Source organism: Pagrus pagrus (genome assembly GCF_965226575.1).
Source record: "Pagrus pagrus genome assembly, chromosome: 9".
NCBI classification, from domain to species: Eukaryota; Metazoa; Chordata; class Actinopteri; order Spariformes; family Sparidae; genus Pagrus; species Pagrus pagrus.
The window spans coordinates 33,902,828-33,916,404 of NC_140193.1; the positions used below are offsets into that span (position 1 = coordinate 33,902,828).

The following is a 13,577-nucleotide window of genomic DNA, read 5'->3' on the forward strand; positions in this document are numbered from 1 at the left end:
ATCCATGCTTGGCATGTTTAAGCATGCCCTGTCTTCTCACTTTTTAGATTGACTGCACCTGTTATCAATGAAACTATCACTGTCCACACTTACTGTCTTAGATCTAATGTTTATACTTGATTGTATTTGGTGATCCACTCATACTCTTTTTTTTATTATTGGTCATTATGGCCTTCTACTGGTTGTATTGTTTTGATGAACTTAATGTATGTGGTTTGTCTCTTGTTTTGTTTGTTTGTTTTTGTTTCTGGTTGTTGGATATACCTTGTCTATTTTTCTTATTATTATTATTTCTAGTTTTATTTATTGACTATTTCATTTTTCTGTCACGTCTTTGTAATGTAGTTATTGTGTTAAATGTTGGGACCCCCTCGAAAACGAGATGGTACATCTCAAGGGGCTTTATCCTAATAAACAAACTTGAACACACACACATATGCAAATAAACAGGTACATCACTGGGACAAATGGACATTATGAGAGCATGGAAAAATGGAACTAAATTTGTGTAATTTACCTAACTTGGAAAAAAAGGCCCCAAAAAAAGAGCATTTCATAAACTTTCTCCTAACTTAACATCTATGTCTGGGGACTTTCTCAATGGGTGTCAAAGAAGTTTCCTATATTGGTTACTGTATATTTTATTAAAATTCCACATGCTTACAGTCGATAAAATGTTGTCCTCTTTCATAAATTTAGTGTAAATGATGAAATCATTTGAAACTGTGTTCAAACAGCTGCCAAGTGTTAGCAGGTAAGATATATTTTAGACACAGGCTGGTATAATCTGATCCTTTTTTACGAGGGAACGAAATAACAATGTATTGCATTTACTGCTGAATTTACAAGAGGGCATGAATGATTTAGAATTTGACCTAGTCATTTTACAAAGTTTGTTAAGTTTATCCTCACTCAACAACTTCCAAAATGGCACAGTTTGAAATTGTAACCACATCATCCCCAAAGTTTGGATCTGTTGGAAAAGACAGTGTGTTCACAAATCTGCTGCTAACATTTGTAGTTAATTGACCCAAACATGTAATGTTTGTTTTAGTGAACCACATAGAAATCAGATGGCTTCTCCTTCTTGTTTCACAGTGGATGCCAGTTAAACAGGTGGTCCATTTTTTAAGTGGCCAACCACACATGAAAACTTTTTTGTTTTACAGAAAAAGATGCTTTGGGTAATTTATAATTCTTAAATGTTTACTGTTTTAGTGCACTGATGTCATTTTGGTCAATTCAGTTTATTGTTAAAATGTAAAATATCCTGCCACCATTGTGTACATATCTTTTACACACATTTTTGATAATCACATTTGAAGGATCATTGCAAACCTATTTTTTATTTATTTATTTTTTTTACTCTTCAATACCATCGGCACCAAAAGTCGAATATTGGTCAGGCTCTACACACATTGTTAAATGTCCACTTCTAAGTATGGTCTGAGTGACTGTATCTAAAATGCATCCTTAATGTGTCTTGGAGGCATTCTCACCTGTTCTTAAAGCTGTCCCCTCGTGATTGGATCGTTCAACTAGCGGTTGTTTCAATAATAGAAACCCAACTTCACCCCTTGGTTTTTGTAAGACACTCAATGTGATATTTAAAAGAGTTCTCTAAGAAAAACTGGTATTTGTACATTGAGGCTCGTTCAACCACCAACAATCTGATTGGCACTATCATCTGTATTCTTCAACCTTGAGAAGCGCAACAATATAGTTGAGACTGTGATGACTGCAAGTCTCAATTTACAAAGGCTGCCCTGGACAAAATTAAAAGTAGATTGCAGGTTATCTATCACACTTGCTAATGACAAGTTAGACCTATACATAATGGTGTCATCTGCATAATACATTTTATATTTGTAAAATTTCAACTCCAACTATTTATATGAATTGTAAAAAACGACTCAATATGTATTCATGGGCAAACCATTTTTGTATAGCTAGAAAATAGACCATCAACGTGGACAGTGTTTTACTGCTCAAGTAATTTTCAAACGACTGTATGGCTTTTGAAGACAACCCTATGCTAACCAGCCTCTGTAAAAGAAATGAGTGGTCAACCATTTCAGAAGCCTTGGACTGCATTCAAACTGAACTGTTTATAGGTCTAAGAATAACGTAGCACAGTATTCTTTATAGTCAATTGTATTTATGATATAATTTAAGAACTTCATAGTAGCGTTTTTTCTAAAAACAGACTTTAACTCATTTAAAATGTCATGTCTTGATTAAAAGCTCTTAGTTGATTACTTATAAACCCTTTCAACAACTTGGCTAAACCTGAAAGTTTAGATATGGGCTACAATTGGTGGAGTTGGATGGATCTCCACCCTTCGCTAAGGGAGTGGCATGTGCTACCTTCCATACACCAGGTATCGTCACATTTTCTATAGTCAAGTTTAAAAGGTTCAGCAATATACTAGGCAGCAATTTGTAGGAAATGGCTGTCTAAACTAGTAGGACCAGCTGATTTCTTGGTGTTTATCATTTTCAAGAGCATCACATACTTCATTAATTTTGATAGGAGCAAGATCAATATTAAAAGGCGTGTTTTCCTTGGACACAGAAAAATCTTGATCTTGTTTCGTGCTCCAACAAGAAACTAGAAGATACAAAATACTAATTTAAGGTATTAAGCATATTTATTCAATGTGAAAACTGTTTCTGGTGCCTTAAAGCTATGGTCTACGATTTGAAAGATTTGTTATTATTATTAACATCATTTAGATGGTGGTTATGACCCAATAGTACCACCCACACAATGTGAAGAGTAAAAGGAACCAAAAAAATCCATTCTCTCTAGTGTCTGTAAAACTGAAAAGAAATTGACCAATAGGAACCATCCGGCCCGGATGGCTCCTATTGGATCAATTTTCCGATCCAATCCTCGCTCACTCTCCTGCTCCTGCTCACGTCTGGTCCCGACCCACTTCCGCATTTGAAACTACAAGCGGACAAGAGGTTTGTTTTGCCCTGAGCTGTTCAGCTGCCTCTGCTTGCCCCACTGACAAAGAGTCAAAGAAAGAAAGTCTGTCACTGAAAAGACACAAAGCGAGATGTGAAATAAAGAGGGCTCGAAACGGAATAAACATCGGGTCATCATTTGAACGGTGGCGAAAGGTCCGTGAAGATATGGACCCGGTGCTGATACAGCAGCGTTTCTGTTGAGCAGGTAACCTTCGTCTCTATTGTGGATGTTGTGACACAGCTAAGTTTCATGGCGATGCTGCTGATGACTGTGAAAGCTGCCGTTAGTTTGTTTCTGTGTTATTAGACGGTGTCTGTCTCTGCAGTGTTGTCAACACTTGTTTACTTGTTCGACGGAGACGTTAGCCTCTATGCTAGCATTGTAAGCTAACAACAAGCTAACATTGCTAACATGTTTACACCAAATCAGCCTATTTATTTGCTCGTGGCAGCTAAATGAAGCAGCAAGTAAGATGAATGAAGGGATGGATGAATCCCAACGCGAAGCGGAGGGGTTTCGGATTTATTTCCGGATTTTATCTTATTTGTCCGGATTTATTTCTCCATAACAACCTCTCGCCCGGTCACTACTCAACTGTTTTGCTAACCCTCCTCCCGGTCTTGTCCGTTTGTTTTCAACGAAGCCTTTGCTAAATCAATATGATGGATTGTCATATAGGCGTTACGATGTGTGTATTTGTGTGTCTTATCTGTCATAAACAAGAGATTACGGTTTACGGACACGTTTGTGTCGCGGTCTGTGTGAGTGTGTGTCCTAGCTGCTGTCTGGTGCTACTCAGACAGCAGCTAGGACACACACAGCTGCTCTGAAACTCACACAGGTTTGTTTTTCAGCCACAATGTGGAAGCGATCGTTGTGATGAAAGCTGACGGCAGCATCTGTTAGTCTCTTGGCCCTCAATAACTTTTAGAAGTGGCTAACTTAGCTGTTGTAGCTGATTACGTAGCTGTAAGGTAACGTAGCTGTAGCATGCTAATGACGTTACGCTAGCTCGGCTGTGGAGCTTAGCTGTGGACATTGTAATGACTTACAAGATTTACGTGAGTTTCAACGTGCATTGTAATAACTTTATCTGTGAATCCGACATCGTTACTCCGCATTCAAAGCTGGGCTGTATTTGGTTTCTGCCGGCTTGTTGCTCTTGGTGCTTGTTGCGGGACGTATAAAGTTCGTTGAAGAGAAAAAAAAAACCTTGTTGCGGGAGGGGGTGTGTCGCGGGACTCCGAGGGGAGAGCGATACAAACTCGTAGGGGAGGGGTTAAGGAGCACAGAGGGGAGGGGTGTGTGTGTGGGGGGGATGCTTTTTTCAAACCTTTCTCAGATCGTAGACCAGAGCTTTAAGACATTGACTTAATAACCTTCCAAAATTTTAGACGGTTTATTTAAGCTGTAACAAAGCTTCTCTAACAAAAGTCTGATTTAGCTTTACGTATAAGGGAAATACATTTGTTTCTCAGATACCTTAAACTTATCCAGTCCAAGTTACTTTGATTTTCTTGCAGTTGCAGATTTCGCTCATGCATTATATCTGAAAGTTGGTCTGAGAACCACTGATTATCTCGTCTTTAAATCTTGTATTTTCCAAGAGGAGCATGCTTATTCATAACATCTAAAATAATGTAGTTGGGAACCGAACTCTGTACTTTTAAGGGTGCCGACCAAATTACGTCAATACTACAGAGTCACATTAAATCACTCAATGCCAAATCTTGGTACCTGTGTGCTCATCTTTAATGTAACATTATAGAGAGAAAGAAAGACAGAGTGAGAGGTCTTCCCAAAACTCAGCCACTGACTAGGTCTAAAATTCCTCACCATGATGCTGTTTAGTTGATTTAAAACAGTATGTTTTTCAGTATGCCTGAAACCTTGGGATGAAACCAATATTATGTGAACTGCATACTGTCTACAAGGGAATATTACAGTATGCATTCTGAGTCCCAAAACGATTTCATATAACAAGCACTCAGTCCACCAGCTTGATACTAGGACATAACGGGAATTCCATTAATGGGCTAACAGAGGTTAGCATCACTACAGCGATAAAAGTATATTTACAAACGATACATTGTGATTAACATTCTTCACAGTGTGCCTTTTAAATTAACAGGTATATACTTTAACATGCTTAAGAAATGAAATTTACTGCTAATGGTATATAATAAAGTCAATCTGCTGCTGTAGCACTGTACTGAGCTGCTACAGCAAACTCAAAGGGTCGGAAGGCAAACTCAAAATTTCCAATTGGTTTAAAATACAGCCACCATTAGTGGAGATGTTGACAGATTCCTATAGCATTAGCATTTTACTTCAAAAAGCATTTAATTTCCAGACTTATATGCAGTACAACAAAATGCTACTAAAATATAACTTAACGACTGACTGACATGTGATTTGCATCGTTACTGGAAATATGACTCATGACATAATGTCTTAAGAAGTGAATGATTTAACTGGTTAGAACAGAAATTACTTTTTTTGTTGTTACAGAGAGAGTTAAGTACCGAAAAAAGGTACCACTGGGTACCAGTGTCAACTTCCAGTTATCAGTATTGTTTCAAATGTGAACTGTACCCAACCCGAAAAAATAATGAGTAAAAATATTGTCACGCCATCTCATGGTCTGGAATCACACATACCCTGGTCTAGTTAAATAAGTAACAATCATGTAAAAAGGCTTGTTCACAAAATGACATAACATTTTTCTCTGCTTTAAATTACATTATCACCATCAGTAAACAGGACGCTGTCTGACTCTCTCACTCACGGGGAGGGATGCTGTCTTTTTCACTACAAGTTGCCAGAGACAGGTACTACAACAACACAATAGTGGAAGGAGACAAAGACATGGTGGTGAGTTTTTTGCTCTAAATTAGGATGACAGAGGCTTTTCCACGGATAACTGTGGTATTTTCTTTCCTCATATAAGTTGCCAAAGACACTACCAATAACTACATTACTGTAGTTTGGTCCTGTAACTTCGCTTTGGGGGTCATTTCTCTTTTATTTGATGAGTGAAAGATCTGTTTAGCTGTCAGACTGTGAACACCATCAGATCAACACGCCCCTGATCTGCACCTCTGGCTTTCCATTCACACAAGACTGTGTCACCTCTAACACTACCTCAGGAGACGGATCAGAGCCGCAGCAGTCTGTCCCCCCTCTTCACCTCAGTAACTTTCACACGGATGGCGAAAGGGCACTGAAATGGCAGTGTGAATTGGGCTAGTAACTAACCTGCCAGTGGTTGGTCGTGATAGGCTGAGTCGCTCCATAACAGGCAGATAGAGAGAGTCAGGCATCTTTTCACTGCGGCATGCCTCGATGCTCAAATACTTGAATATATGAACTTTGCCCTTTATACAAATCTGAAAAGGAAAAGAAAGATTTAAATTTAGACAAAGTGAAAAACTGATTTCTGTTGTCTTACCATCCTGACCTGTTGGACTGACGCACACACACACAACCAAATTCACAAGGGAAAATATTAGACACTGTTGCGGCTAGTAAAAGATTGCATTTTCTTTTAATACATTTAATAAAGATTTAATGCGCAAACTGAAACGCATGGTTAGTGACATAAATTAAACCCAAAAAGTTGTGTGACAAATAGGAGCATGCTGCCCCCTTATTCATATATATATATATATATATATATATATATATATATATATGCACACCGATCAGGCATAACATTATGACCACCTGCCTAATATTGTGAAGGTTCTCCTTGTGCAGCCAAAACAGCTCTGACCTGTCAAGACATGAACTTAAAGTTCCCCTTTAAGACCTCTGAGGGTGTCCTGTGGTGTCTGGCACCAGGGCGTTTTATAGTGGATCTTCTGGGTTCTGTATGTTGGGTGGTGGGGCCTCCATGGATCAGACCTGCTCCAGCACTTCTTACAGATGCTCGATCAGATTGGGATCTGGGGAATTTGGAGGCCCGGTCAACACCTTGGGCCCTTTATTGTGTTCCTCGAGCTGTTCCTGAGCAGTGTTTACGGTGTGTCAGGGCACATTGTCCTGCTGGGGGGCCAATGCCATCAGGTAGTGTTGTTGTGATGAGGGGGTGTACTTGGTCCACAACAGTGTTTGGATGGGTGGTGCGTATCAAGTGGCATTCACATGAATGCCAGCACCCATGGTTTCACAGCAGAACATCACATTGTGATAAGGTGATCAATGTTATTTACATCACCTGTCAGTGGTTTTAATGTTGTGGCTGATTGGTATATAATAATAATAATTATTGTTATTTTTTTAATAATTACCATTAGAAATGATTAATGCTAATAACTATACCATACCATACTAACAACAGCATGGAGAAAAAAACAAAAAACAAACAGTTTTTCACCCTTTCAACCGCCTCTGTCAAAGTCATGGGCATGGGAGCCACTGTAGAGTCGCATCATTCAGTCACTTAAGACGTTCTCAATTCATTAACATTATTAGGAACTACTATGGCAGACTACATCGATTTTTTACAAGTTTTGCTCCTGGCTTTGCATGCCTACACTGGCATCAAAACATGACTGGTCCATCCATAGTGTAAAGCTTTTGTTTATTCTCCCTTAAATAAGTCAGAACATGCTACACTAGCTCTTTATACTTAAAGGTAAGTCAAATCTGGACATAATTTACTTTTTTAAAACATTCAAAAAATGAACTAACCCTATCAACAGAGTGAGAAGAAGCAACAGTTCTGGCATTATGTCCAAGATTCCTATGTTCTGTATTGCAGAGATATCCACTGTTGTCTCTTCTTGTAATAAGTTCTCCTGGCCTGGGGCAATAGTGAGTGACTGTAGTCTCTCTAGCCTCTCAAGCTGTTGCTTCTTCTAATAATATTTCCCGGCCTGAGGGGAGATATTGAGTCACTGTAGCCTCTAATGTGCCGCAGGTGAGAATGAAGAAGTCAAGCTGGCCAGAGGGAACTACCGCAAAGATGTTTACAGCTTCAGTTAGTTATTCACTAAACACAAAGATGCAGAAGCTCTATCTCTCATCTCAGACAACAGCTACTGAAAATATACCACGTTCCATTCATCATGTTCTAGCCACTTTGCATTACTGTTATGAGATGAGGCAGGATTTGAGGTTATGTAACTTCACTATTCATTTTTGAGGGCATTACAAGGTTTATTATGTGTGTCTAACTGTAACAATGACACTGTTAGATATTGTGTACTGTTAGTAAATCATGAAATTCTTGCACCAGGAATGAAGGAGCAGCTCAGGCTTCTACCCTCATGAAGAGATGACCAGGGCCTGCAGAGCTGTATTGCTCGGAGTGACAGTGATAAGTAAGTCTAAAATGGTTGAAGATCTCACTTGTTTGTACTTCGTAAACAATGTGCCCTGCAGTCCATGTTTCTGCAATGTGGAAATATAAAATCATTAGTTTTGTATACAACTGTTCCTTACTTTCTTCCTGAAAGAGGGCAGATGGCACTGTGATGTATCTGTTATGAGTACTGTCATTATCTGAGTGAAATAATGAATACCTCCTGTCTGTGATTCTAAAATTATAGATCCTACTAATAATATATTACATGTAACACTACTGTGATTATATAGGCAATAACCCTGCCCCCAGCACCTGACTTAAGTGGTTCTTTGTTCTAGACCAGCAAAGTGTTTGTGCCACCCAGTTTTTCTGTCCAAGAGCCAGTACTTTGGCTGTCGAAATGCAAAGAGCTGGTTCCATAGTAAGCATGGGCTCTGAACCTACATCTGAACTACCTTGGTCGAAAAAGGGGTATCTGAGCCCTCCTCGGATCCCGAGTGTCCCGATCTTTTCTAGGTTCCCCACCTTCTACTACGACTTCAATGAGATTTTTAGCAGGGCCCACGCCACGTCTCTGCCTCCACAGTGGCCCTACAATTATACCATTGATCTGCTTCCCGGAACATCGCCACCTTAGGGCCCCTCACCTCATCATCCAATTCTCCCCTCACCTCATCGTCCCATTATCATCAATAACTAAACAGTTGAAATAGTTGACAGTTTCAAATACCTCAGGGTGACACTGTACAGTCAACTCAGCTCTGACCAGCACACCAGCTACATCCAAAAAAGGATCAATCATCCGAAAAACTGAAAGGACTATATTTGGCACTCCATCTCCTCCAAAGAGGGTGTACCAAAGTATCATCCAGCCCATCTGTACTGTTCCACCTGCTTCTTCAACATGCTATCTGCTAAAAATCAGGTCCAGGCATAACCAACAGTACTGCCAGGATAATTGGTCTCCCCACACCCAACCTCAGAGCTGAATAATATGGCCATTACACGCATTGCAACTTCAATAGAACAGGACATCACACATCAACACCTACTTCACCCCACTGCAAAAGGTCAAGGTACAGAGCACTGAGGTGTAGAAGAGTTCACTTTGGAAAAAAGCCTGATCCCTCAGCCATAACTGGCCTTAATAATAGGCCTGCTGTAATGGATATGCAAATCCCTGCCGTGGATCCCTGATGTGCCTAATCAAACTGAGTACAGGCAGGCCGGCAGATGTAATGGAAAAAGCGCCACGAGAGGTCAGTATGAAGAGCTTGTCATGGCATTTGGTCTGACCAATGCCACTGCTGTTTCTCAGGCCATGATTAATGAAATCTTCTGGGACATGCTCAATGATTTTTTTTTGTTTTGTTTACCTGGATGACATCTTGAACCGACACATTACCGTGGTGGAGGGGTTTGAGCACCTGAATGATCCTACGAGCTATGTTGTCCAGGGCTTAATGCCCCTGGTAGGGTCTCCCAAGGCAAACAGGTCCTAGGTGACAGGTCAGACTAAGAGTTGTTCCAAAGCCCCCTATGACAGAGACAACAACAAGGGCGTTTACGTCGCCCAGAATGGCATCACCCGGAATGGCGTCACCCGGGGCCCCACCCTGGAGCCAGGCCCGGGGTTGGGGCTCGCAGGTGAGCGCAGTGGTGGCTGGGTCTTTGCCCACGGGACCCGGCCGGGCATTCATGGGTTCAGAAGGGGCTGGTGCGGTGTGATTTGGGTGGCTGTCCTGGGCAGGTGCTCCGGCGACCCAATCCCCGGGCAGTGACTCTAGCCATGGGGACATGGAATGTCACCTCGCTGGGGGGGGAAAGAGCCTGAGCTAGTGTTGGAGGCTGAGCGCTACCGGCTAGAGATAGTTGGGCTCACCTCCATGCACAGTCTGGGCTCTGGAACCCAACTCCTTGAGAGAGTCTGGACTCTGTTCTACTCTGGAGTTGCCCACGGTGAGAGGCGGCGAGCTGGTGTGGGCTTGCTCATAGCTCCCCAGCTCAGTCGCCATGTGTTGGAGTTTTCCCCGGTGAACAAGAGGGTCGTCTCCCTGCGCCTTCGGGTCGGGGACAGGTCTCTCAATGTTGTTTCGGCCTACGGGCCAAACAGCAGTGCAGAGTACCCGGCCTTCTTGGAGTCCCTGGGAGGGGTACTGGAGAGTGCTCCAACCGGGGACTCCATCGTTCTACTGGGGGACTTCAATGCTCACGTGGGCAGTGACAGTGTTACCTGGAGGGGTGTGATTGGGAGGAACGGCCTCCCCGATCTGAACCCGAGTGGTGTTCTGTTGTTGGACTTCTGTGCTAGTCACAGTTTGTCCATAACGAACACCATGTTCAAGCATAAGGGTGTCCATCAGTGAATGTGGCACCAGCACACCCTAGGACGGAGACCAATGATCGACTTTGTGGTCGTGTCATCTGACCTCCGGCCATATGTCTTGGACAATCGGGTGAAGAGAGAGGCTGAGCTGTCAGCTGATCACCACCTGGTGGTGAGTTGGATCCGCTGGCAGGGGAGGAAGCTGGACAGACTTGGCAGACCCAAATGTATTGTGAGGGTCTGCTGGGAACGTCTGGTGGAACCCTCTGTCTGGGAGGTCTTCAACTCCCACCTCTGGGAGAGCTTTGACCAGATTCCTAGGGAGGCTGGGGACATTGAGTCCGAATGGACCTTGTTCTCCGCTTCCATTGTTGACGCGGCTGTTCGAAGCTGTGGCCGTAAGGTCTCCGGTGCCTGTCGTGGCAGCAATCACCGAACCCGGTGGTGGACACCGAAAGTAAGGGATGCTGTCAAGCTGAAGAGCCCGAGCCTGTTTGGCTTGGGGGACTCCTGAGGCAGCTGACAGGTACCGGCGGGCCAAGCGTGATGCAGCGCGGGCGGTCACGGAAGCAAAGGCTCGGGTCTGGGAAAAGTTCGGGGAGGCCATGGAGGAGGACTACCGGTCGGCCTCGAGGAAATTCTGGCAAACCATCTGGCGCCTCAGGAAGGGGAAGCAGCCCTCCACCAACACTGTTTTATGGTGGAGGTGGGGAGCTGTTGACCTCGACTCGGGATATCGTCGGGTGGTGGAAGGAATACTTCGAGGAGCTCCTCAATCCCACTGACATGCCTTCCATAGAGGAAGCAGAGGCTGGGGATTTAGAGGTTGATCCATTCATCATCCAAGCCGAAGTCACTGAGGTAGTTCGGAAGCTCCTCAGTGGCAAAGCACCGGGGGTGGATGAGATCTGCCCTGAGTACCTCAAGTCTCTGGATGTTGTGGGGCTGTCTTGGCTGACACGTCTCTGCAACATCGCGTGGCATTCGGGGACAGTGCTTCTGGACTGGCAGACCGGGGTGGTGGTCCCTCTATTCAAAAAGGGGGACCGGAGGGTGTGTTCCAACTATCAGGGGATCACACTACTCAGCCTCCCTGGTAAAGTCTATTCCAGGGTACTGGAGAGGAGAATTTGGCCGATAGTCGAACCTTGGATTCAGGAGGAACAATGCCGTTTTCGTCCTGGCCGTGGAACACTGGACCAGCTCTATACCCTCCGCAGGGTACTCGAGGGTTCATGGGAGTTTGCCCAACCAGTCCACATGTGTTTTGTGGTCTTGGAGAAGGCATTCGACCGTGTCCCTCGTGGCATTCTGTGGGAGGTGCTTCGGGAGTACGGGGTCGGGGACCCTCTGTTAAGGGCTGTACGGTCACTGTACGACCAGAGCAGGAGCCTGGTTCGCATTGCCAGCAGTAAGTCAGACCTGTTCCCGGTTTATGTTGGACTCCGGCAGGGCTGCCCTTTGTCACCGGTTCTGTTCATTATTTTTATGGACAGAATTTCTAGGCGCAGTCATGGGCCGGAGGGGATCTGGTTCGGGAGCCACTGGATTTCATCCCTGCTTTTTGCAGATGATGTTGTCTTGTTGGCTCCTTCGAGCCGCGACCTACAGCATGTCCTGGGGTGGTTTGCAGCTGAGTGTGAAGCAGCTGGGATGAGAATCAGCACCTCCAAGTCTGAGGCCATGGTTCTCGACCGGAAAAAGGTGGCTTGCTCCCTCCAGGTTGGGGGAGAGTTCCTGCCTCAAGTGGAGGAGTTCAAGTATCTTGGGGTCTTGTTCACGAGTAAGGGAAGGATGGAGCACGAGATTGACAGGCGGATCGGTGCAGCGGCCGCAGTTATGCGGTCATTGTATCGGTCTGTCGTGGTGAAGAGAGAGCTGAGCCGAAAGGCGAAGCTCTCGATTTACCGGTCAATCTACGTTCCTACCCTCACCTATGGTCATGAACTCTGGGTCGTGACCAAAAGAATAAGATCCCGGATACAAGCGGCCGAAATGAGTTTCCTTCGCAGGGTGGCGGGGCACTCCCTTAGAGATAGGGTGAGGAGCTCTGTCACACGGGAGGAGCTCGGAGTAGAGCCACTGCTCCTCCACATTGAGATGAGCCAGCTGAGGTGGCTCGGGCATCTGTATCGGATGCCCCCAGGCATGCCCCACAGGGAGGAGGAGACCCCGAGGAAGAGCCAGGACACATTGGAGTGACTATGTCACCCGGCTGGCCTGGGAACGCCTTGGGATCCTCCCGGAGGAGCTGGAGGAAGTGTCCGGGTAGAGGGAAGTCTGGATTTCCCTGCTCAGACAGCTGCCCCGCGACCCGGCCCCGGATAAGCGGAAGAAAATGGATGGATGGATGGACATCTTAATCTTCTCTCCTGATGAGCAATCTCATATCCAACATGTGCAGTGGGTCCTCCGGCGCATCCTCCAATGCCAAAGTGTACGTTTCCTCCATTCAGCTTATGTTTTGTTGCTGAACACAGCTCCATTTACATAAATAAATTGTTCGACCATAAAGTCTCTGTACATTTTACAGTTTGGTCACTGAACGCATTCAGATTTTGCTAATGCTTTACATAAATTACTATTAATTATTTCCCTTGAATAATTGCCCTGTGTGTGTGTGTGTGTGTGTGTGTGTGCTCTCGCACACTTGCCCTGTATGTGCTTTAAGGTCTCTCTGCGCCCAGCTTCTGGTAAGCACTGTCCACTCCCTGGGCCTTATTGACCCTGGTCAGACATCTCCGTGGACTTCGTGACAGGTCTCTCCCCTTCCAAAGGTAATATCATCGTCCTTATGGTGGAGGATAGATTTTCTAAAATGGTCCATTCCCTGCCCAAGTTACCCTTGCACACAATTCCTTTCCATGTTTGTCACCTGGTGTTTCCCCCTTTCAGTGTACCTGGATGGATATCAGCCCCATCTCTTCTCTGCCCTTGAGAAGGAGTTTAGTATGCCTTCTGTG

The 13,577-nt window shown here is 44.2% G+C and overlaps 1 protein-coding gene across 6 annotated transcripts in view; it reads right to left on the bottom strand.

Moving 5' to 3' along the window:
* lrch1 (leucine-rich repeats and calponin homology (CH) domain containing 1) overlaps window positions 1-13,577 on the bottom strand; it is a 261,434-nt gene that overhangs the window by 158,919 nt on the left and 88,938 nt on the right. For all 6 annotated transcript variants that reach the window (XM_084362581.1, XM_084362582.1, XM_084362579.1 and 3 more), the window contains exon 6: window positions 6,236-6,366. In XM_084362581.1, the coding sequence (XP_084218707.1) occupies window positions 6,236-6,366 (131 nt within the window). The remainder of the gene's footprint in view (window positions 1-6,235; window positions 6,367-13,577) is intronic.